We start from the raw sequence: 27,904 nt of genomic DNA, 5'->3' as shown, positions 1-27,904 counted from the left end.
GATAATGTTGGTATAAGGACAAGAGCTCTATTTCTATTTAAAAAAAAAAAACGTGGAAGTTACCACTTTTTTGTGTTTAATTAGTAGAAAAATAAAGTCTTTGTTTTGACGTTATCATAGTTTATTTTAAATACTTTTATCAGCATATACAATAACGGCATAGCCTTTAAGGTACAAAGATTACATTTTTTTTATGTATTTTGATCTACAATTTTCATTTTAAATATTATAACATTACGCCTTAAGACGAAGATATTTATTAAAAGTTAATTTCAAATATTTATTAATCGCGACTTAATTAAAAAAAAAAAACAGAAGTTATTTATTTTATTAACACAAATATTTACAAATACCATTATATGAAAAACTAAAAATCACATAACATACTTAAAATAAACTTAGTCTATATTTATAACATAATACTTGTCGTTTTTGGCCTCACATGTTTGTGCTAGGGATATTAAGAATACATAAAATGGGTCTAAAGTCAAACTATTATTACGAGATCAAGAAAACCATGAAAAGGAATTTCTATTTAATCCTCAAAGTCTATTGCCTTCTATTTATCGATCGTAAGGCATTTGTATTTAAAGAGTATCCTGGTAGACTGTTATCAAAATAAACGTACGCATATCATAACATCAAGTGAATAATTTCACAACAATGAATGCATCGAACGTATACCTACGTCCGTTCTGTTAAACAAACTAGCGTCTTCACTAAACCAGTTAGAACTAGATATAGGAACAAAGGTTATTTTTATACACGTAAAGCTGTCAAAGTCAAGTTTTCAAGTCAAGTTTTCAAGTCAAGTCAATTAGTCTCAGTCACTGTTCTACAAAAAAAAAAAAAAAAACTGGGTATAATCAAAATTCTAGACATGTCAAAGATTATCACATATTCACGCAACGTAATTTCTTATCAGGCACACGGGAAGCGAATTGGAAACTTGGCACGACCGCCTTGGCATCTTGTTTCGGTTCTTCTTTTTCTTCCTTCTCCCCCATTAAAGTCTTCAAGCAAATTCTCATATCTGCTGCGAATTTCTTAACCAGTCTTTCCAATGAAAAGAGATGTTCATCTAAAGCTTCAGGTATTTCGTCTCTCATAAAGTCTGCTAATTTTAAAAGATATTCCGCATTAGATCCGGACGATCCGTGACATTCAAGAATTTGTTTTGCTATATCAGGTAACGGCGCAGCTCCGAGCCAATGTCTATTTTCTGGCAGCGCTATATACAGTAGTGCGTTTCTATCTGTTTGGAAATCACTACTGCTACTAGGGGAAGAGAAGAGACATGGTCGAGGGTGAAAGTTAACTGTATATATTCTGTAGCCACCTAGTTTGCATTCTCTAGTGGAAAGATAGGGTAAAGCTGCCTTGTTTTCTGCTGCTATTAAGAAAGCTTTGCCCCAGGTGACGCCCTGAAACAATAGAAGATACATTGAATCTTACTAATATTATAAATGCGAATGTTTAGATGGATGGATGGATGTTTTGTTAGAAGGTACCGGTAACGGCTCAGCGGATCTCAATGATATTTGGCGCAGATGTAGAAAATAATCTGGAAAAATACATAAGCTACTAATCAAGTTTTTTTTAACTAAACGAGGACGGAGTCGCGGGCGACAGCTAGTTAACATATAAATATTTACAAAATAATATAATGCGTGCGTTATAAGTATACATGTACATGTCAAAACTGATATATTAATGAATTGCGTCATCAAAATAAAATCATAATTAAGAAACCGGTATTGCGTTGAATGCAATAGTTATTGAGGAAAACCATAACACACAATAATACATTTTATGATACACTTAAGCGTCACGAAACAGAAAATATGAGAATACGTGAGATTCCACTGGGTACAAAATATATGGTTAACTCTTGCTTTCTCCGAAAAAAGTGAGTAAACTTATATAATGTTTTAACAGTGTAAATCCACGGTTACGAGAACATAGAAATAAATGAATTTGAAGTAAAAAATATATATTCTATTTTTGTTGTTATACGGGTAATCCGGTTACCTACTATGTTACAAAGACGATTGTCAAATAATATTGTAACTTTAGATAAGTGGTTTTAACATACAATAAAAAAAAAATCATTCTAATGTTATAAATTAGACGTCGTTATAAAAGAGCGTCGGTGGCTCAGGGGTTAAGCAATCTGTAGGTCCTGGGTTCGAATGCCACCACGTACTAATGTGATTAACATATGTAGATTTATCCGATGTTCTTACGGTGAAGGAAAACATCGTGATGCACATATCTGAGAAGAAATTTAATGATACGTGTGAAGTCAACCCGCACTGGGCCAGCGTGGTTGACTATGGCCTAGTCACTCCTAACTTGGGGTAGGCTCCGAGCCCCTCAGTGGGAACGTATAGTGAGCTGATGATGAATGAATATTAAAAATGCGAATGTTTAGATGGATGGATGTTTCTTTGAAGATACCTCCAGAACATCATAACAGATGGATAAAATTTGGCATTGATGTAGAACATAGCCTGGAAAACAAATAGGCTAATTTTGTTTCTTTGATTCCGCGCGCACGGAGTTGCGGGCGACAGCTAGTAATATTATATTGATACAAGTGTTATATTGACCTCAAAAATAATATTTTGTTATGTATTTAACAATATCATGTATAAATTAGAACGAAAACACATTTATCGGTAGACATTAATATAAATATTTATACAAATGATTATGCTTATTCAAAATATTTGTAATAAAAACTCTTTTCGTCATACTTGTTGCCGTATTTACAAGACGATAAAATTTTCGCATGTATGAGTATATTTATATAGTATAGATATAGTATGTTCGTATCTGTAGCTGAAATGGCTTGACTGTTTTTATATGTCGTACGATTAGTAGATTATTTTTTTGATTATTTACTAGTTGTAGCCACTGCTTAATAAATCCAATTAGATTAACTAAATTACTTATAGAGCTGGGAAGTTAAAAAAAATTCTTTCAAACACTTTAATCATAATGGTCGGTAGTAATGTAATGGAATGTGGTAGAGGAAGACCAAAGAAAATATGGATGGATTGTGTGAAAGAGGATATGCGTAAGAAGGGGGTAAATTCAGATATGACGGCTGATAGAGATGTATGGAGGAGTAGTACATACTGTGCCAACTCTCCATAGGGATAAGGGCAGGTTGATGATGATAGTCGGTAGTAAACAAATGCTACTTTACCTGGCATGTCATAAGATTTGTTGCCTAGTGGTAAATAGTTTTAGTTTAAGTAGGTCGAAAATTATAAAGACCTTTGTCTTTATTAGATTCATATAATAAAATAATAAACTGTTAGAAAGCATAATAACACAGGAAAGTTGTTATAAATTGCCAATAAGAAAGGTCATCGTAACACGCTTATCATAAGTAAGGCAGACTGATAAGAAACGTCTCAAGTACTAACGATATGTCTGCGCGTGGCATATTGAGTTTACATCAAATAAAATAAAAAATATTATTCGTCAACTCATGATAACAATGAAAACAAGCACTAAATAATAATATTAATTCAGATACCATCATTGGTTAATAATTATTAAAATACTAGCTGTCGCCTGTGACTCCGTCCGCGCGGAATTAAAAACGAAATTTAACGAATATTAGTAGCCTATGTATTCTTCTAGACTATGTTCTATATTCATGCCAAATTTCGGCTAAATCTTACTTATATTATAAATGCGAAAGTTTAGATGGATGGATGGATGTTTGTTTGAAGGTATCCCTGGAACGGCAGAACTGATCTTGATGAAATTTGGCACAGATGTAGAAAATCGTTTGGAAGAACACATAGGCTACTTATTATGTGTATATCTAAATTCCGCGCGAACGGATTCGCAGGGAAAAGCCTGTAAACATATAACATATAAAGAGAACATGGTCGAGTAAAAATATATTGAGTAAATAAATAAAAAATATATAATAAAGGTCTCTTTAAATTATATGTTTGAATTATTCATCAAAAAATCATAATTGATTTCAATAGAATATGCCATTTTTTCACTACAGTAATATGTGAATCAAACTTTAATTCCAATCGCCACGTGCTGCGACCGTGTTAAACTCGGATTTATATTGAGAAGTAGGTCATGACCTGTTTGTCATTTGGAATAAAAACGAAATATAGACAATCCCGCAAATACATCAGTGGGGCTTAGCACGTATATTTGTGACAGTCGCCTTTGTATCCTCATTGTCAATAGTATCAAAACTAACTGTCGTCCGCGACTCCGTCCGCGGAGCATTAAAATAAAACTTATTATGTAGCGTATGTGTTCTTCCAAATGATGTTCTACATCTGTGCCAAATTTCATCAAGATCAGTTATGCCGTTCCGGAGATACCTTCAAACAAACATCCATCCATTTTTTTTTTTATATCATAAGGTGGCAAACGGCCACGGATTCGACATCCGCAAATGCAGATGCGTTGCCTGAGAAGGGTACGCAGAGAGAGGATATTTCTCCTTCCAATGCGTCCCCTCTTCCGCCAAATCCACTTCAAAGAGGACTAAAATTAGGCCTCCGGTACACTCATCAGACGAAACGCAGAATTGCTTCCACTTCACGCCTGTCTTCTGTGTGGTCGTGGTATTGCACCGGTCGACCCGGCCAATTCATGCACCCAACAAATATTGTTGTTGCGGGATCTACCACTGTTAAAGATCAATCCATCAATAGATTCAAATTTATAATACATTAATTTATTAGGTAGTAAGATTAGTATGAGATTTTTGGTTTACTTAACGCCTGATAGGGTTATAAATTTTTCGATCACGATACGATGGCAATTGTCACATTGGTGTTAGGCCACTGAACACATTCACGTATTAACTGAGACTCTTCGTTTTGTCTAAGAAAACGAGCGATAACAATATAACCTACCTATAATACAACAAAACATTACGTTTTTGATTTCCATTTTCCAATTTTTAACATGTAAATAACAAGATATGGCAGTTTTTATACTAATGTCTTATTAAAACTGTCAGTTAACGATTTCGTGATTATAATATTCAATATAATTGAATTGTCATCACTAACTACGATAACTTTGACCCGGTTATGATAAGTGTGACATTAAAGTTTAAGTTACGTCATCTTAATAAATTTAAATATACAATAAAGTAGGAACATTTTGTACACTTACCATGGGTTATTTGAGACCAAAATCCCCGTTAAAAAACGTTAAAGATAATGACAGGGATTACGATATGTTGTACAGAGTTTTTGATGTCAGAAGCCAACGGTTACCGCTTTACAGATATGTGTAATTATTTTTTTTCGATTTTAATTTTTTTTTTATTAAGATAAGGGGGCAAACAAGGAGCGGGAACACCAAGGTGTTCATTGACGCCGATGGACATCTGCAATACCAGAGGAATCGCAGATGCGTTGCGGGCTTTTAAGATGGTGATACGCTCGCTTCCCGAATTATGCCATGTTGTGGAATAAACTTTAATATATTTGATGTTTAGCCTGATTTTTAAGATGATTTGAATTTTTATTTTCTTTTCGTTCTTGTAGTTAATGTCTAATACTTCACATACAATAGATATATAACTTACCTTCAAAGTCAAGGTTTAAAAAATAAAACATGAAGTGAATCAACTTACATGTATCGACTATTGTAAAGATAAATTCCTATAACTGTATTTAAAAAAAGCAGCTATTGTTTTAATGTAATAACAAACGTGACCTTTGACTGCGTTAACTATGCGTAGCATTTAGATAAAGTTAATAATGAATCCACATGTGTGGAACAAAGAATTTAGTACATTATATACGAGAAAGGAAAATATATAACGTTTAAATAGAACATAAGATAAGGGGACTCTGAATTCATGTAGATACTAGCTGTCACCCGCGACTCCGTTTGTGCGGAATTAAAAAAAAATATGTAATAAGTAGCCTATGTGTATATCCATCCATCTAAACATTCGCATTTATAATATTAGTAAGATAGTGGCAACAATTAGGTATCGGCGCGGCGATATGGGACTTAAAAGGATGTAGGGAGCTAAGGATGTAGGTGGATTTGGCCCAGCTTGACATGCGCTTGCTAACTACGAACGTTCATAGAGTTTGCAACATACTTTTTACCCAGCATGAAAAGAGAGTAGCTGTTATTCTAAATATCATTGAATTATAGAGTTATGAAAATTTAAGAGTTCCACATTGATGCCTTTCACTGACAAGACACCTACTTTAAAGATTAACCACAAAATAACTAGAGAGGAATTTGCTTTCCATAACTTGCGTGTGGTCCAATTCGGTAATAATGACGAAATAACAGTCCGAGCCCAGGCTCCTGATGGAGTCCTAGAGTCTAGTTACTCTTAAACGAGATTTAAGCTAAGCGCCATCTGCGCCCGGCCACCACAAGCCCGGTGAAGCTGTAAATGCCTCTCTCTCAAGGCTACTGACTAATCAGTCACAAAAAAATAACTTGCGTGTTTGTGTTTTACCAACCATCAAGTGGTGAATATCGCGGCTTAATAAAAGCTTTAGTATTGGAAATATAGATAATCTAAAAATATATTGAAGTGATCTGATTATAAAACCATTTCATATTAAGTACACCATAATTGTGATAAGCGAAGTGTTAGATATCGAATTGGAACAAAATAAGCAAAATAATGTACATTTTTTTACTTAACTAGGATTTGAAGTCACGACCGTGAACAGGTAGAAGCATTTCCGAGTTCCGATGTCTTACAAAAAAATTAAAACATTTTATAAAAACCTAGGAAAATTAATGATGCGAGACCAAATTAAGTTACAGTTACAGCTAGCACTATAGGCAGTCTATTAAATAAAAACGTATTTTAATTTTTCTAATTAATGAAGCTATTTTTCATAAACCATAAATCATCGATGTGAAGAATCGTACAACATTGGGTTTTGCCGTGACAATTTTATTAATACATACTGTTATCCCTTTCATTTTCATTGATAATACAGAGACAGCAACATGTGTCAAGTGTCACCGTGGAGTTTCACGATAAGATGCGTTCTCATAACAAGACCCTACCGTTTCACAGCCGACAATTCGCAAATCACCGGACGCAATTGCCTCTATTGTGTACTTGGCTTAATACACACATAATATACCATACTGTGCACTGTGAACACAGATTGTACAATGCAAAAATTTGACACAAAAAATAATAACGAAAAAAAATCTCGGTGCATCTGTATAGGTACTTTGTCTATATTAATATGATAAAGAGGAAAGATTTGATTCCTTCTTCGTATTGAATAGGCAATTAACCTACTAAACGGATTTGATCTGATCTGATCCAATGTGTTGTATCGCAAAATGTTAGAACAAAAACACTTTTATGCTAAAAAACGTAGCAAAGTTTTATAGGAATCTAATCAATGCTGAAGAAACGCGTATATAAAAAAAAATGTATTTTTAAATGTTTTTGGCGAAAAACATGGAAGTTTATTGTGTTGTTTGTAATATTAATTTGTAAAAGTATCAACGACCTTTTTACAGAGAATAATGGCCGGTCACGAGATTCTTTTGGATGAGTTTCAATTCGGAACGTATTGAATTTCTTCTCTGTAATGTGTTATTTATTTATTTTAAGATGATATTAAACAGGAAAATTGCCAAAACAAACCTTTTCACTGTAAATCAAATCTATATGAATATCTTTTATATAAAATTTCCATGTCACAACATGTTTGTTACCGTAATCCTCCGAAACGACTTTACCAATTTTTACCAATTTTTTTATGCGTATTCAGTAGGTCTGAGAATCGGCTACTATCTATTTTCATACCCCTATTAAGTTTTTTTTAACTGCGCGCGGACGGAGTCGCGGGCGACAGCTATTATAATATAATAATCCTTTAGAAATCTATATAAGCGAGAGTCATTGTTCGGTCCAGACGGTCACTCTCGATAGGCGAGAAACTTGGGTTACAGAGAAACCTCTATGGTTGGATTCTCGCTTATTCAGGTTTGACTGTATAACATTGTATCTTACTATATCGCTTTGCAGATTATGAAATGTAAGATATCGAAAACGTATTATTTTTATCTACAGACAGACAGTTGGGATTATTTATTAAAATCCTTTAACATTTGAAACCTAACTAGGTTTAGTAATTTAATTTTAGTATAATATTTGAACTATAAACATAAATGCAGTAATAATTTGCATATATTTTCACAATATTACGTATTCTCAAACTGCGCAGTCGTCTAAACGGCACGGCATTAATAACCGAAAATATATTGCTCAATTCGATTTACAAAACACATTGTATATCTTATCTTCTAATATTAAAACTAGTTTTTGTTCCGTTAATATATATTTTTTTCAATTAAGCAAAATTGTGAAATGAATATTACTATATGTAATATTATAAATGCGAATATTTAGTTGGATGGATGGATGAAGTTTGTTTGAAGGTATCTCCAGAAGGGCTCAACGGATCTCGATAAAATTTAGCATACATGGGATCATAGTCTGGAAGAACACATAGGCTACTTATTATGTTATTTTTTAATTCTGCGTGGACGAAGTCGCGGGCGACAGCTAGTCTAACATAAATAAGAACTAGGTCAATAGTATGGGCTAAGATATAATTAGGAAACTAAAATAGCAAGTCGTCTACTAAAGCATGACGAAATAAAACCGATTTAAGCCTATAAGAATCGATTTAAATGTCGCAACTTCACGGAAGTTGGAATTATTTCCAATTACATCTATAGTTACTAAGAAAACGAAGATTGGATGATGAAAAATATGCCTCTATCAGCTTAATTTCATATCCAAATAACTTACTGTAAGACGTTAAAAAAATATGCTCACCTCATTATCCTCTATTAAAGTCGCAACTCGTCCGGGCTGCAACAAAAAAAAAAACATAAATTATTACATTTGCTGATAAACTTTTCTGTATTCAAATATATAGACAATTTTAAACACAAAAACATCAAGGTCTCGTCAACAACTATAACCCAATACCAGTCAGTTTACAAAACAAATTTGCGTTTCAACACACTAATGTTCCGTGTGACCAAAATAAACAAGTCTACGTAAGTTTCGAACACATTCCTTACGATTTCCGTATAAAAATATTGGACGGTATTATGTCACATTTCCTTTCTCAAAAGCGAACAGAACACATGCTTAACTTGGTAGACAGTTAAACTTGAAATCAAAAGATATTAATAACATTTTTAAAATCCAATATTTTCTAAACTATTATATTATACTTAGAGTTTTTAATTAAAAACTATTTACTATGGATGCCTACAATTAAAAAAATTAACATATTTTCATTCCATTTTTGAAAAAAAAAAAAAAGAAATTACAATACATTTTTTTCAGTTATGCAAGAAGTTGAAAGACATGGTTAACAGACCCATAGACGTAAGACAAGAATTGTCATATGTCTATGTAGGGTTGCCAGGTCGCCAAACCTACTAGCCGGACAGACCAGCCAGTTTGGCCGGACATTTGGGTAGAAAGAATGGACACCCTATATTATTTAGGATTTTGTCTCAGTATTAATAGGTACACTTTCGTTTGGGAAATGTAAACAGCCTAACAAAAGCCAGAAAACCGTTTATTTTGGCCGGACATGCAATCAAAAAGTCTACCTATGTCCGGCTTTATCCGGACGCCTGGCAACACTATGTCTATGGGTGTGTATGTCTATGTATATGAGAAAATATCTCATCTTAACTTTGTTAACAATTTTGTGTAATTTAATAACAATCTTAAAAAAAAATACTGGTCTAGAAATAAAAAAGAATACATCACAATAGGTTCAATGATAAGATTTATGTTGTAACACCTTATGATGTAAGGATTCTTTCTAATAAGATTGATGCATGAGGTGGTTGACAGAATTGCTTATGTAAAATATATAAAAGAAAGTCGTGTTAGTTACACCATTTATAACTCAAGAACGGCTTAATCAATTTGACTGAAAATTGGTGGGCAGGTAGCTTAGAACCAGGAAACGGACATAGGATAATTTTTACCCCGTTTTCTATTTTTTTTTATTCCGCGCGGACGGAGTCGCGGGAAAAAGCTAGTGTAAAATAAACAAATGACACATAAGCAAACAATGCTAACAAAGAATGTTTGCAACAAAAATCTTTTGCCACACTGATATTTACAAAGTGATTTATAAAACTATGACTGCTTTCAGCACCTCGCTAAGGACTTGTATGAGCTGATGATAATGTGATCTTAAGAATTTATGGTTTAACCAATTTTTTAGTTTGAAGTGGCATATGATATTAAGATATAGTAATTGGTGTAATTATTTAAAATAAATCATTTAGATGGATGGATGGACGGATGTTTGTTTGGAGATATCTCCAAAATGACTCAATTGTTCTTGATGAAATTTGCAACAGATGTAGAACATAGTCTGGAAGAACACATAGGCTACTTTTTAATTTTTTTTTTATTCTGAGTGGACATTCACTTGCAACATTTAGTTTCTAAATAATTTGAAATATGCCTATAATTTTTTAACAAATTTCTTTATGACGGTGGGTTGTTACACAGTGATTTACTGGTTAATTGAAAATATCCAATCAAATATAGGATTTGAAATTCAGTTTTTTTTTTTTTAAATTGGTGTTCAATGTTCATTTAATTTCATTCTAAATTTAGAAATTTAGAAATTAAAAAAATTAAAGCTAATTTTTTCATTATTACTTACGAGTATTTTTCAGCCAGTGTTTATAGATTGATATTAAAAACATTGAACATTTATTATTTTCTTCAGATAACGGCCTTTTTAAGAATAAAAAAGGGCTCTTTTTTAAACGTTTATATTTTCACTTATATGTACACACAATTAAATTAGTTTAAGTCAATTTTAATAATATGATTAATCGTAACTTTACGAGAAACTCGATGACGTTATTGGAAATTACCTTGGATTCAGTCCCACGATGAGTTGTGTTGCCTTGCCAAAATCGTCGAGAAAATCCTTTCACATATCCCGTAACTGACTGTTGGTAGTCGAATCCAGGGTTCCAGCATAAAGATCCATAACCAAAAACCCAAAAAGGTTCTTTTCTTACAATTTCACCTTCATGTTCTACTTTTATCGGTATTCTCGACACATTTTCTGTTTGATCCATGTTTTCCTTTTGATTTTCCATCATGTAAAAAAAACTTTTCTTTTAAAAATATTGACTTTCTCTTTAAAACGCCTTTCTTGGCTTCACAATTTGTTTAAAATAATGGAAAATAAAGCCGAATAGTTGAATTATGCCAATATGTAGAGCATTTAACACTGATTTTATTCACTATTTTTTTCTTCTTTTTTCATTGTGGGTATTTTAAATACGAGTGTCAAATAAATTTAGTACTATGCAAAGAATTATTTTCTGATATATATCTTTCCATCGTGGCATTCAAACGATTACTGAATGAAATTGAAAATGAATAAAGCAAGTGGAGTATCGCAGAACAAACACGAAACAGAATAACTGAAATGAGGGAGATAGCCAATCGCAAGTGCATGTTGACATTTGTTACGTTCCATTTCAAGTATTTTTGTACTTCACACTTTGAGATTTAGCCGAATAAAAATTATTTTTTACATAATTTACGAAAAATAAATGGAATATATCTATAAAAGTAATAGTTATTCTGTATTTGACGTCTTCAGCTTTTATTAGATCTTGTTAAGAGTTTTAATTTGGAAGTTTTACGTATGTTCACTCAGTGACTTTTCAAAAACGGAACCTATTTCGACCCTCCAATGAAAATATTATGTTAATGTACGGCGGTAATGAATTTTCAACGAGGTCACGTTCATTGGTCGAGAAAGGCTGATGCAATTTTTTAAATATTTTGCACGAATTATTTGAATTAACTTTCTTTTTTTGTATAAAATACAATAGACAAAAATATAGTTTAATAATAACACAAAAGAGAAAAATATTGTTCATCAGAATGCTATTCAATTGAATTCATTGATTTTTATTTCTTTAATGTTTTATTTCAAGAGGGATCATTGGCCTTGTAAAGATGGCCGGAGATTTTAGTGTACCGCATGCGCTGGAGGGCCTTTCTCCTAAGGCGTATTGATAGCGGTAAAAAAGTACGAAAATGCATATCAATAGTTTCATCTGCATTGAAGTTATTATATTTGCTTAAGTATACTTAAATAAAAATTTATTACATGTGTAAACGTGAAAAAGGTTTTGGGTCTACTTTAATATTGGGGACGACCTGGGTCATTGTTGTCTGCTGACTTTCTCTGGGCTGAGTTTGAATAAGGGACTTTTCAAATTTGATAAAAAAAGTAAAATCACCACGATAATGCTGTAGAAATGAAAAAAATTGTAAAAATGGTGACAATGGTGAACGAAAATAAATTTTATTTTGTGTTTACTGGATAAAAATAAATGATTTAAAAATGTGTTCCGATGAAAGGTAAGCGTCTATAATGACGCCTATTTAGCTTGACCACAAATAAATGATTTTTGTGGTCAATACTTTTTGTCTAATAAAATTACTATAGGTACTAGATTTGTAATAAGACCTTGAAGAAATCATGAAAAGAAACACTTTAACATTGTTGTAGAAATAGGGGTTTTTAAAAACATCTTTTTATTCATAACGCCGCCATCTTTATGTAAAATGTGAAACTGTGATAAAATAAATCAGCCTCGTTCAACTGTGAGTTCAAAGAGAGTTTATAATAGAGGGCGTTAGATTTGCGTGATTATTTTTACCATTCTGCACAATAATTGGCATGATCAAAGCTTAGATTGCTGGATACGTTTTAATCAAAACTTTATTTAGACGTAAGTCCTGCAAGTCTCGCTTAGAAATCAGTCAATCAAATGAACCTACAGACGATAACAACAGAACATTTGTATGTCACAAATGTAGCCACCTTCATCTTCTTCTCAGCCACGTAACGCCCACTGCTGGGCATATGCCTCCCCCAAAGATCGCCACGATGATCGGTCCTGTGCATCCCGCATCCAGAATACTCCCGCAACCTTGGCTAGATCATCGGTCCATCTTGCGGGAGGCTTGCCCACGCTGCGTCGACCTACGTAGCTAGAATTATCCATAGTATTATTATGAATTTATGAATATAAAATATTTAATTATTTGTTTGTTTGAATTGAACCGACTCCATAACTACTGAACCGATGTCAAAATTCTTCCCGGGTGATATAGGCTATAATTAATTATTATTATTAACTGAAGATATTTTATTCCAAGCACACGAATCCCCGGGCAACTGCTATACCTAAATAAATATAACCTTCTTGTCAGGTAGTAATGCTAAATGGTTAATTCATCGGCAGTGACAGCTCTATAAAAATGTCAGATTTACAAAAGTTGAAGTGAAAAGGGTCTGTTACTTATCAGAGCGTTTCACTCGTTTAAAAAGATTATATTAAAAAGAATTTATATTGTATTGAATCCACCAAACAACTTCTATATTTAAGTTTTTCGCAATTACTTTTAGTCTGCACCAACACTGTGACATCATTTGTTTGGAGTTTCTATGACGTCAAAGCATTTACGTAATATTTTCCACTAGTTTTTATTACTATATATTGACCTATATTCTAAATGCTTGTTCACTTTTAGCTATTTTAATAGTTAGTCTTATGTATTACATTTATTAAAATATAGTCCTTGTGGAACCACACTTTAAGGCTTGAATACACAGTGGATGGATATCAACGCAGACGGGAATTTTCATAAAATCAGTCGTTGTTAATAAGAAGTATTAAATCACTATTTATTAATTTCTTACAAGAACGAAGATAAATGTTAAGAGAATTTATGATATTAATCATTTATTATTACACTGCATAGATTTTCCAGTAAGACAAATGAGGTTGATTTTGAGTATCCAATTTACTGAAATTGAAATAGGCACAAAAAACCACGGCTAATAGCCTGTCCAGTACAATCTACTGACCTCAGTGACTCGAATAGAAACAACAATAAAAAAGTTTGTCAATTTCGTTCGACGACTATCATTATCGTATGTCTTGTTTATCTGACAACTACGGACTGAATATCTATTTGTGCTTCGTTCCCGTGACTTTATTGCTTTTTATTATTTGTTTAAGATCAAAGATATTTCTTTGATATTTGAATCACGTAGTCATATGACAATTTAAAGACAAGACAGAATATGTACATATGTTTTGTTACTACGGATTTATACATCTGTAGAATAAATAATTGTTATTTTATATTATTGGAACGAAGTTCCTTATCGCGCGTTGTGAAAGGGGGCTAGACGGAAAAAATTCTTACGAAAAGTTGTCACGACACTTTTTGCTATAGTAAGTATGTTAACGACGAATGAGCGCTACTTCACCATGGCAACGACGTGACAATATATAACGAAAATTCATAGAAATAAAATGTACTTCTTGTGATGACTTAAGTTTTTTATTCATAGAATAAACATTGGTTCCTTCACTAATTAATCGAAAGGAACTTCGTTCCATCCGGGTGTCCCTTGACACCTCTCAAGTTTTTTTTTTCATAGGGAAAGAGAAGGCTTTAAATATGTTTTTTCGGCAGTGAAAATCTTGTAAAAAAATAAAATACTTCTCGTTTCTGTCACATTTAGGTAGTTATGTGATAAAAATAAAGATAGCGTAATTGATAAAAATTCGATCTGCAATTGTTTTCAATTATTTCAAAATCACTTATAATTTCTAAAACGTTTTCATTACAATTTATTAATTCAATTTCAATGACAGAATAAACACGAAGAATTACCTTTTTTATGGCACATTCTAAATTCTTTTATAAGTTCAAAGGAGAAAAATAAAATGAGTTTATAATTCATTTAAACTTTATCACAGTAAAATCTCAGCATCCATCAAATTTAATCCGGTTCGGATTTTGGTATAATGGTAGCTTTACTGCTGTCATAAACTTGGGATAGACCGACTTAAGGGTATTTTAGAAAAATATAAAAATTTTACTTTTTTATATTTATCATTTACAATTTAATCTCACCTTAATTGTGTATTTACATCATAGTAGAAAAAAATATATATTTGACTAAGAAAATCTTAGATTTTTTTACCATTTTCTATAGATAAGTAATGAATTTATTTGATGTTTCTAAAGAAAAAAATGGTTATTGTGAGAAAACTATAAAAGATAGATATATGCTATTACAAAGTTTTATTTAGCACATTTAAAGAGCTACAATTCTTCGATACATAATTTTTATGTAAGTCCTATAGTTAAGCCTAAGTAAGCATGGAAAGCAAAAATGTCCCTAATTTTCGTAACACATTTTGAAGCTAAATTCAAAATATGCTAGTCTTGTAGTTATTTAAAAAAAAAACAATAAAAATGGGACCCATCTGCAAGCAATTCCTTTCGATTAAAATATTTTTTATCAAAATCGGAACACCAGGGGCGGAGCATCGCGGTAACACACATAAAAAAATACAGTCGAATTGATAACCTCCTTCTTTTTGAAGTCGGCTGAAAAAGACATTGGAAGTACCTATTTGTATTTTTATCTATAATCAATATTATAAATTGGTTGTTTATTTTCATTGAATAAATACTAAAAATACTGAACTGTTTTGATAAATTCACTGTTGGGAAACTACACTATACCCGGATGACATAGACTATATTTATTAATAGTTTTTTTTTTTAAATTCAGTTCGGAACTGCTTTCTCAAATAAACCTAAGTATTAATTGATTTTTGTAAGATAACACTGAAAACAGAGTTGAATTACATTTATATTAAAGCCGTTCATGTTGACCTTTTAAACTTTAAGTTAATCTCAGATTACAAACTCGATATTGGCTTTCGCTCTACTGTAACTCGATCAAGTTCAGTAGATATATTTAAAGTAAATTTTAAAGTAGACATAAAAAAAGTTTTTTTAGAATGTACTATAATTATAAGGATTTATTAATACTTGAAAAATACATACATATAAAATTTATTAAAAAAAAAATTGTGTCTGATTCTCCGATCTATAACAAATTTTGGATGGCACTGTACCTTTTTGTTGTAAGAGGGCAAAGTATTTGGCAATCAATGTTAATAATAATTAATAATGATTTAGCATCTTTTGGAATTATGAGAATACTAGCTTTTACCCGCGACTCCGTCCGCGCGGAACAAAAAAAATAGAAAACGGGGTAAAAATTATCCTATGTCCGTTTCCTAGTTCTAAGCTACCTGCCCACTAATATTCAGTCAAATCGATTCAGCCGTTCTTGAGTTATAAATAGTGTAACTAACACGACTTTCTTTTATATATATAGATAAAGGGAGATAATATTAATCATTAGATAAAAAGAAACATACTGTATTACCGAAAAAGAAACACTGATTAGTCAAACAGGTTTTCTAACACTTTGACCACCGCTGATTAATATTATGTACGTCAAGCGAAGTATCTCAACACTGCTTTCAATATAAGTACTTTATTATTTATTGGTCAAGATTGCATTTCTCATGCCTACATATTATAATGTTTATATTACGACAATACCATGTTTTGTAAAAAATACGCGCCGGGCGATAGTCACAGTATAAAATGGTTAACTTATACTTAAGCAAAAATATATTTGAAACATTGTCTTAGTTTTTTTTTTGGTAAGATTTTAATCTAGTTTTACCTTAGAAAATGCAATTTACAATATACGTTGCAGAGCTTGCAAGCTGGGATGACGTTAATATTGTTTATCTCCTGTACGTGCTTCTCACAAATTCCGTGCTTCTTTATAACATTAATGGATAAGTATTAAAGCTTTAGTAAGCATTAATTTGATAAAATACCTATTTTAAGTTTTAAAATTATTAATTTCGATAATGAGTTGATCGCTGTCTGTCTTCAAATGGAGGGTAGACCACACTGTCTCATGATGAGCATTAAATCAGTTAGTACAATCCAGGACGCCGTCAAGGACGGACGTCTTACATGTATTTGGAGCAATTGAGTCGCTGGCTACAAAAGGGATCAAAATTTGTTTGTTGTCCTCGCCCTTCCTGAATAGCAATATTACATTTAGATTTCATTAAAAATTCTAAATCTATTTAAATGTTGCAGTTTCTTTTCAAATATTGCTTTGCTGTTATAACTATTACATTATACCGTTACAATAGGATTGTGGTGCTCAAAATTAACACTGGCATAATGTAAACACTGACTGGCGCCAGTGAGATAAAACACTAGTCCTCCTACTGTACTGGAATAATGTAAACCAGGCATTTGGATAGGTACTATGAGTAAACATGTATTTATGTTTTTATTTTGATGTTTAATTTTACCTGTGCTATTTCTATAATTATAAATGAGTAGCGTTTGTCCGCGACTCCGTCCGCGCGGAATAAAAAAAAAAGCTTTATAAGTAGCCTATGTGTTCTTTCAGACTATTTTCTATATCTTTGATAAATTTCATCAAAATTCGTTGAGCCGTTCCGGAGATACCTTCAAACAAACATCCATCCATCTAAACATTCACATTTGTAACATTAGTAATATGTGGTGCTCTTTATCTTTATAATACAATAGAATACGATTAAAAGAAAATTTCCTAAAGTTAATTAAGAAAAAGGTTCAAAGGATCAAATTATAATACGTTCAAAAGTACTTTTATACGGCAGTAATGAAAGCCTTTGTTCATTTTTCTTTTGTGCCGAAACCATTCCGAGAAAAATAAAGGTTAATGGAAAGTTTACGTTCAATTGTGAGTTTCGCAACATTTTATTTTATATACGATAACGTATTGATTTTATCCAATTTCTTTGTCTGACGACTTTTTTCAATAAAGTAAGATCATATGCTGAATGTAACGTCTTAAAATACAGTCGAACCTAGATAAGCGAGAAACTCAGGTAAGAGAAAAACTTCTTTCGGACTCTCGCTTATTCATGTTCGACTGTATATATTGTGTCCAAATTAAAATGTATTTGTAACTTGTTTCATTCTACATCCTCTAAATACTGATTTATTTTTGTAATGACTGAAAAGTCAATCGGTAGTCTATTCATCTGTGAGCCTAGCACGATTATTGGTGACAATCGCTTTAGTATCGTCATTGTCAATTATGTTAAAAGTAGAAAGAAATTTTTGGTGTACTTTACACCCGCTGCATAAATTTTAATACAAATTACGTTGATTACGATTGTCACAATTATTCGTGCTAGGTCCACTGAAATGGACATACACTCCTTAGTAAAATTTGTTTATTATCCAAGAAATTATATTAGAAATCTAATTCGTCTCTGCAGGGGCGCCCTATAGTGGATTTATTAAAGCTTTCCCGCCTGCGTCATCCGGACAGTTCCAATTTGCAATCGATCAAACCTAATCCCTTGGCATGTGTCGTGTTTGTGTGCGGAAATGGTTACCTCTGTATCACTGATCTCTATAGGACAGGATAGGCGATTGCTTGCAAATGATAGCTTTTGCTTCGAACTGCTTGATGTTACGTGACAATTAATTCTATCTGTTTAGTCATTAGCGCCAAAATAGAGAAAATCAAATGAGCACAAAACAGTTCCTCTTATAGCCAGTCCATTCACAGAGGTCAGTGCTTTGTACCCATTCGTCATTTAAAATATATTATTATGTTTTTTTTAATTCCGCGCGGACGGTGTCGCATGCGACAGCCAGTAAAGTATGAAATTGGTTGCGCAATTTACACAATGAATTAAAAACAAATTTAAATACCTTTTTGAGTTTACGGTAATTTTGCATCCATTGAAATGGCGATGAAACTAATTTTGTTGCTTTTATTACGTGAAAATTTGCCCGCCTTTCCTTTTACGTTGTCAATAAAAACGTTTACGCTCTCCCGTTTATTGCCTTCGCTTCCTTACAAATTAGTTCAATTTAGTAACTTAATTACTTTAATGTATTGGAGAAGACTATTCATAGGTATTATATTTGTTTAATTTATATTTTTTTTATTTGTTTTTTTTTTTTTAAATGTACAATAACATAAATTGAAAGGATTTAATTGTTCGTTTGTATCAGGTAAATGATGGAAGAGATGTCAATCTATATGACCATAAACTGGTGCGTAGATCCTACGTGAGTGGGTTAAGGACAACGAGTTTATCATGATGGTTTGTACCAGCTAAATTTAAAAATGAGTAAACGTATTATAAAATTTCGCCAAGAAAGCCGTTTCTTTAACATTCGTTTACCCTATAATATATTAAAAGTAAAATGAGTTGTTGTTTTTCCTCTATTTATTATTGTCAATCTCCAAAACTTTACGCTTTGAAGCTTAAAGTGTAATGATCCCTCACGGTTAAACAAATTGTGAGCTGTAAAAATTTTGTAGCATTACTTGAAGTATTCTGTGAGTTTTAGTATACGTAAATTATTTATAACATTTATAAAGTTATATAGAGACAAAAGACAAAAGGTAAAGGGAAAATTGATAGAGAAACTTGGTGGTGGAGTGCAAATGTGCGTGAGGCTTTGAGTGAAAAGAAGAGAGCATTTAAAGAGTGGCAGGGTGTGGATGATAATGATAAGGATTTGAAAGAGAATAAAAGGCAGTTATATAAGGAGTGTAAGCGATTTACTAAGAAAGCCATCGCAACTGCTAAGGCACAGGCACAAGATAAATTATATGAATCCCTGAACAGCCCGCCGGGACAAAAACGCCTGTTCCGTATAGCAAGAGAGAGAGAAAGGAATGCAAGAGATGTAAACCACATCAAGTGTATTAAAGACGATGAAGGAAATGTATTGACGGATGATAATGATATTAAACAGCGTTGGAAGGATTATTTTGAAAAATTGATGAACGAAGAGAATATTTGGAGTGGGGTGTTGGAAAAAGTGCCGGTTAATATTGGTATGGTGAAAGAGATTAGCGTGGATGAAGTAAAGAAAGCTGTGCAAGGTATGAAGAACGGAAAAGCAGTTGGGCCGGATGGAATACCAGTGGAAGTATGGAAGCTCCTAAAGGCGGACGGATTGGTGTGGCTGACTCTATTCTTCAACAAGTTGTTACAGGAAGAGGTGATTCCAGATGAGTGGTGTAGGAGTTCGCTGGTGCCAATTTTTAAAAACAAGGGTGATGTACAAATCTGTAACAACTATAGAGGAATAAAGCTCATGTCACACAGTATGAAAGCTTGGGAGAGAGTGGTGGACGGAAGAATAAGAGAGGAGAGTGAGGTAACTCGGAACCAATTTGGGTTCACACCAGGACGGGGGACTACGGATGCCATTTTTGCTATTCGCCAACTTTGCGAGAAATATAGGCGTGTGCATAAAAACCTGCACATGGTGTTTGTAGACCTCGAAAAAGCATACGATAGGGTTCCGAGGAAGGTTTTGTGGTGGGCTTTGAAAGTGAAAGGAGTGCCTGGGAAATACCTGCAGCTTATTCGTGCTATGTATTGTCGAGCCAATACACACATCCAGTCCGCTGTTGGCGATAGTGACAGGTTTGGTGTCTCGGTAGGTCTACACCAGGGTTCGGCTTTAAGTCCGTATCTCTTCCTCCTGGTAATGGATGCGCTAACGTCAGACATACAGGAGGAAGCACCCTGGTGTATGCTTTATGCTGATGACATCGTGCTTGTCGGGGAGGATGAATGCGAGGTGCAGAGCAGGTTGGAAAAATGGCGAGATAAATTGGAGAGAGCTGATCTTAAAATCAGCAGAACCAAAACTGAACATTTATTCTGCGATTTTGGTGGTCCGACCAGCTTTTCTCCAATCGCTTTAAATGGTGTTGACCTACCAACCTGCTCCGATTTTAAGTACCTCGGTTCACTCGTCCAATACGATGGTGGTGTTGACCGGGATGTGAAAAGCCGAATAAATGCAGGTTGGATGAAATGGCGACAGGTCACCGGTGTGACTTGTGATCCAAGAATGCCACCCAAGCTTAAGGGACAGATCTACAAGTCAATCGTAAGACCTGTCTTATTGTACGGATCTGAATGTTGGGCCACCAAGGTTTCGGATGAAAGAAGATTGCATGTAGCTGAGATGCGTATGCTAAGATGGATGTGTGGTGTGACAAGAAAAGATAAAGTTAAGAATGTGCATATCAGAGGAAGTTTGAAAGTAGCGCCAGTTATCGAGAAATTGAGGAGCAGAAGGTTAGCGTGGTTTGGACATGTTATGCGGAGGGATGATAATCATATAAATAAAAAAGTAATGAGATTGAATGTGGATGGCTATAAAGGTAGAGGAAGACCAAAGAAAGTATGGATGGATTGTGTGAAAGAGGATATGCGTAAGAAGGGGGTAAATTCAGATATGACGGCTGATAGAGATGTATGGAGGAGTAGTACATACTGTGCCGACCCTCCATAGGGATAAGGGCAGGTTGATGATGATGATGATAAAGTTATATAGAGAGTTAAGTTTGATTGGAGAGTTTTGCACTGTTAACCTTGTATATACTACTAGCTGTCGCCCGCGACTCCGCCGCGCGCAGTTAAAAAAAAAATGAAAAATAGATGTTGGCCGATTCTCAGACCTACTGAATATGCTCACAAAATTTCATGAGAATCGGTCAAGCCGTTTCGGAGGAGTACGGTGACGAAAACTGTGACACGAGAATTTTATATATTAGATTATTTTAGAAACGAACATTGCTAGGCTATGTTTCTACTAAATGTAATTTAAATGGAGATTTTGGTCTCAGAAAACCACGGTTAGTCTTGTTCTATGACGTCATAAAAGTAGACTACATATGGGGTAAATAGCTTCCTATTGAATAATTATAAGAATTTATCCGGCATACAAATCTAGGTATATCCTGATCTCTATTTTTACATATAATAAATAGATAGTAGTAATTAAGGCACGCTTATCTAGCTGGAGGCCTTATTCTAGTTCACTTACCCTTTCCACACGTTTGTAATAAGGAAAGGGGAAAAGATTTGGTGAGGAAGGAATGTATAAGAAAGAAAAAAGCCAAATATTTTTTAGGTATATGTTTTTCTCGTTAGTTCCTTATTTATATGTGTTTATCGCAGACTTGAAATATCAATCAAAAGTTCGTCCATTACATGTTACGACAGTTTTTTTGGATCGCTTCTGGATGAAGTGACAAGCGAACGTGAGTTTTCACTGTTGACGAACATGTACAAAACACATATTTTTATCTTAGTTTTAGCAAGGAGAGTAAGAGAGATAACGATATGTTTTATACACTTCATAAAATAATATTAGTTTCAAAGGTTAAAATGCGGCATTCTTGTTTTTGTTCGTATCGTTGTGGTAAAGAATTCAACCATACAAGTCTTGTAAGATTTATTTGAATGCATATTCAAAGATGTTTTCTTGTACACAATACTTTCAGGTTCCATTAGTTAAATTGAAGAAACTAATAAAACTAATGCCTGTTGATATATGAACCTTATCAATAATATTTAGTAAATGTAAAGATACGAAATATTTTAACTGAATTGGCTCAGAGAAATCGCATTTTACGATCATTAGCTCTATCTACTGATTCCAAAAAGATGCTGGAATACATATATATAAACTTAACTATATAGTCTGCTAGTTTATTTTTAATTTTGTATCTTTTTATGTACAAAATAGTAAGCTAGTTAAAAATATTTCGATGAAATCTATAAAAGTCTTGGATTTAATACAACCTTCTTTATGCAAATAAAAGTTCGGTTCAAACAACTTAGTTGAAATCTTTAGACTTATACATTGTTCTATAGATCGACAAAGTTGTCTGACCTCGTGGGCATAAGTCAAACTAAACTGTCCTGTCACTGTCAAAAAAGCCACAAGATCCTTTTTTCACCGGGCCAGATATCCTAGTTTGACTTTTTAACACTAAAATTCCATTGACCTAATATATGTCTCTTGGTTTGGCAGAGAATGAGAGGGACAATTATATATGTGCAAGGGAAGTACAGTGGAAGCCCATAATAATATAAATCGTACAATGTCAAGAATGTTGGAATGAAACTGTGTCATTGTAATTGAACACATTCAAGTGATAACTACAATAGCTTGTAAGTTAATTTAAAGTTTTGTATGTCTTCTTAGTTATCGGAAGCCTTTCTATTTCAAAATCATGACATAGAAAATAGTGAACATCAAAATAGAATTAAATAATTGCTCAATATATTTCAATATACTTACGACGGTAATTTAAAGGAGAAAGCAAAGTTTTAAGCTCAATAAAATGTTCTAAAAACTTTGAATTTCCTTTGCCGAAAACCTATTCTTTCTAAGGGTAGGGAATGAAAGGGAGAGGGAGGGGGGAAGGGAAATCAGGGAGATTAAATTATTATATATGATTTTTACAGGTATTTGGACACCGAAAATCGACTGCAAGAAAAACAATTTCTCAACGTTAAGGGATTCCCTTTATGAATATAGTGTAAGTCATAAATCATATAAAGGTCGAACCTTACTTATCTGTGTCACGCTCCAGTCCCAACTTATTATTTATATTTTCATTTTTTTCAATGTAGTCTCTTCAAGACTGTTTTATACATTAACAGTTGCCCGCGGCTTCGTCCGCGTGGAATTAAATATTAATCTAGTACTTAGTAAATATAGCCTATGTCAACGGGAAATAGTGTAGCTTCATAAGAGTGAAAGATTTTTTTTAAATCGCTCAATTTTTTTTTTATATATGAGAAAGGGGCAAACGAGCAACGGACCGAAAGTTAAAGTCAATGCAAACAAACAATAAAATCTTTCCCCTTTATAATAACTAATATGGATCATGGCATAATTTATGATTATTATCCTAAGTATAGGTATTTCAATGTATTATTATTTTTATTATTAAACCTACGTCTTAGTAATATTATAAATGCGAATGTTTATATGGATGGATGGATGTTTGAAGGTATTTCCATAACGGCTTAATGGATCTCGATCAAATTATGAATAAATATAGGACATGGTCTGGAATAACACATAGGCTACTTATTAAGTTTTTTTTAATCCCGAACGAATGGAGTCGCGGGCGACAGCTAGTAGTCTATTTATCACAGTCCAACCATAAGACTGACTGATAGTAATCAAAGTTTTGTCACCGTAAATATATGTCTTGTTCATATTTTTAACAATGATTTAGTATTCTTTATCAAGTTAAAGGATACTTTCAATGTATTTGCGTTGCATACTCATAGTTCATAGTACATTCTGTTGTAAACAATTTACTGTTAGTATTTGGTAAACGCATCTCGGGATGAAATCTTACCATACAAGCCTACCAGCTAGCACCTTGGCAGTAAGCCAAAGCACTGTTTATTATATGCATGATGTAGTATAGGCTATGTAAAGCAAGGTTTTGTTTACAATTTTCAAGAAAATTCACGCATCTAATTTTCTCTACTCTATTTTGTGAAACATTTTTAAAATTAATATCTTCTTTGTGACATCTTTTTATATAAAACTAGCTTTTACCCGCGACTTCGTCCACGCGGAATAAAAAAAATGCACACAAGATAAAAAAGTTCGTATGTCCGTATCCCGTTCTCAACTACATACCCATGAATTTTCAGCTAAATCAGTTCGACCGATCTTGAGATATAAATAGTGTAACTAATACCACTTTCTTAGATAGATAGATTTATCTTGTTCATATTAATAAAAAGTCTTGTCATTGTAAGTTTTTCATCACCAAAAACAGTTATTACTATCGATAAAATCACCTTATCAACAATAATAAAACTTAAAGAAATAAATAAACGTGTGAAAGTTTTTTTTGTTTTAAATTTATTACTTCATAGCTTTTATTTGAATTAAATCAAGTGAAACAAAATGCGAGACAATTTACAATAAAACGCTGAATTGCATTTGTAAAGGTCTAGACGAATGGTAGCAGTTAATAGAAAATTGTAGACGAATTTCGCGATAAGTTTTATTGATCATAAACGACAATTTATACGGTATTACAAATATTTTTGATATAATGGGTAGTTAAGAAGATATTTGACAGCATAAATGGAAAGATTTTATGTTACAACTAGCTGTCGCCCGCGACTCCGTCCGCGCGCAGTTAATAAGCTTATATGACACGTTCGTAGATTTACCATAGCAGCGCCATCTATTGATTACTTACTCAACCCAGTCGAAAGGTATCGAAATCTGTTAGAATCATTTGGAGTTAACAGATAATTGTGACTGTCAAATAATAACAGACAAATAATTAGCAATAAATTAAAATTGCGACTATAATTTGAGATTTAAACTATCCTATCTCTCAAGTTGGATCGAACTGCAGATGGTGTGCGAATTTTATTATAATCGGTTTAGTGGTTTAGGAGTCCATTGAGGACAAAAATTGTGACACGAGACTTATATATATTAAGATAATATATTTAAGGTTTATTGAGCCATCCTGGCTCCACACGTTTAGCAAACATAACACTTTTTACAAGAAAATATGGAATCAAACTTGTATTGTCTATATTTTTAGCAACTCCATTCGCAAACAATAAAACCTTACGTACTGAAAGCAAAGTAAAGAATCGTATTGCGTGCGCTTTGTACACAACAATAATCAACGCAAATCTTCCATTCGGTTAGTACAGGCATAGCGACTTTATGTCAACTGTATAGATTTGTTACGCCATCTTGAACATTTCTCACGATGACCTTGAGAAACAGATTGTAAGTATCGCTTGCTTAGTGCGGACTGCTTTAATTACATCACGTTGACGTACTGGTCAGGCGCAGGTGACCGTTCCTATTCGCGCATAGTTGAAGCGCATACATAACAGTAAGTGACTCTCTTTGGCGTTGTCATGGAAAAATGTAGGCGACGCTTGCAGTGTACAAACCTCTATGACATTGTATAAGTCGTTCAGCGATTAAAATTGCCGGGTTTCGAAGATATACGTTGCCTTCTGTACGAAAAAGCCTTAGTCTTTTTTTAAAATAAAGTATATACCAAAAAATCAATCAATTTGTTCGCGACGTCTTTATACTACATTAAAAATAATTAGAAGAATTTGTTGATACAAAATTTTATACATTTAATTTTGACAGAACGACCAACGACCATCGTTAAGAAGTAAAGTCAGACGGATTTTTTTGTCAGTATTGCTGCAAACTTGTTAAATTCAGAAAAACATACTTTTAGAGCATTCGTTTAAAGTTTAAACATAGTTTTAAACTTGATGTGGATTCAACTTAAACTTTCAAAGCACTCATTAAATTCTCAAGTTAGCTGCAGTGACATTAGTTTCAAGAGTTTAAGCAAATGCAGGTTAAAAGTGAAGTAATGCGGTGCATTAAGTTGCTCGCATTCGGTACAACTTGAAAGTTAAGTTATAAATTAAGCGACATAGATTTAGGCCAAGTAGTGAGTTATACGAAATGAGTTCGTTAGTATATTTTTTGCCGTTATTTTACTTATTACAGAGCTGATAAATGAGTTTCCAAGATAATTTTTAAATTATGTCCGATTATTCAAGTATGCTCATTTAATAATTAAATGCAACCCAGCATACGTTGCAATTCCAAATTTAAAAGAATAATTATTTTCTTAACTGATACTTGAAAAATGTAAAAATAAAAGTTGTTTTTCCTTTCTTTTTTTACGTTTTTTGAGCACAAACCTTCCTTGTCGTTTACAGAATCTCTTTATAATGGTCTACAGAAACCTAAAACCATTGGTTTCTCTTATTATAAATGAAAGAAATAATTATAATTTCAGTTTATCCTTCTTAACGACTAGACCTTAAAAAAGAAATAAATCTTTGTATTATTATGGAGTACTTGTAGGAACTTTATATCTCCGGAATTTTATCCCTGAATCCTATTAAAACTTGATTTCTCATGTATATTCAAATGAAATTTCTACGCGATAAAGAATCAATTTAAACTTTGAATCGAAAGCGAACTTTTTACTGTGAATAGAATTGAGGTTTGTTTGTTTGTTTTAGTTATGTTATTTACTAATATACAAAGCTATGTGTGGTTATATTTAAAAAAAATGTACGCGAATTTTAAAAGATAACTTGATAATATTTCTAGTATTTTGTTAATTTCGATACAAAAAAATAGAAACGGTATTATAGTACTAAAATATAATAGATAATGTAGAATATTTCACGATATTTAGGAATCTTTTTATGAGCGTCGGTGGCTCAGGAGTTAAGCACATGACTTGTAATCTGCAGGTCCTGGGTTCCAATCTCGCCATGTACCAATGTGTTTTTGATTTACAATTTACATACGTACATTTCTCCGACGTTCTTATGGTGAAGGAAAACATTGAGATGCAACCTGCATATATCCGAGAAGAAATTCAAAAATATGTGTGAAGTTAACCCGCACTGGGCCGGCGAGGTTGACTACGACCTAGTCACTTGGGGTTCCGAGCTTCTCGGCGGGGACGTATAGTGAACTGATGATGAGAAATGTGAACTAAAACGATGAAAAAATTAAGTTAAAGAACAGTTCCCTTATATTGCGAGATTTTATTTTAATTTCAAAAATAGCAAAGACAAAGGGATGTACGGTAAAGTGGTACTTTAGTAAGAAAGTTCCGGAAACCGTCACTACGGCACGTAGTCGAGAACATGCATAAAGTTCACATAATGTTGTGTTCATGCGACATAAAAACAAAAGAGTAAAGTGTACATAATGCTGTTAATTACAGTGACTTTCCACAGCTCATAACAAACGTTATCTCATTTATGAACCAGTCGTTTACTGAATGAAGATGAGTTTGTAATTAGCAGTGGGAACATGTAATCTTAGAATAATCTCTTATTAACATGAATTACTTAGGTGGTTTTGTATAGCTTTAAAAATAAAGAAATAAAGCTTCAAATACAATTTTGCTGGCTTTTAAAAATCAATTAATATTTTTTTTGTATACAGTGCTACGTGCAAAGTTCTGTATTGTTACAGAGGTGCGAGGCT

At 32.9% G+C, this 27,904-nt stretch overlaps 1 protein-coding gene across 1 annotated transcript; it reads right to left on the bottom strand.

Annotated features, from left to right (window-relative positions):
• Positions 1–801: 801 nt before the first annotated feature.
• LOC106715500 (putative glutathione-specific gamma-glutamylcyclotransferase 2) lies at positions 802–11,453 on the bottom strand. The gene is made up of 3 exons (XM_014508800.2): positions 10,951–11,453; positions 8,861–8,896; positions 802–1,424 (listed from the first exon to the last, which is right to left on the bottom strand). Exons 1-3 carry the CDS (start codon positions 11,182–11,184, stop codon positions 894–896), a joined length of 801 nt encoding a protein of 266 aa, XP_014364286.1. The 5' UTR covers positions 11,185–11,453; the 3' UTR covers positions 802–893.
• Positions 11,454–27,904: the final 16,451 nt, after the last annotated feature.

This window comes from Papilio machaon, chromosome 18 (assembly GCF_912999745.1).
Source record: "Papilio machaon chromosome 18, ilPapMach1.1, whole genome shotgun sequence".
NCBI lineage: Eukaryota > Metazoa > Arthropoda > Insecta > Lepidoptera > Papilionidae > Papilio > Papilio machaon.
This window is presented reverse-complemented; position numbering and strand designations above follow the sequence as displayed.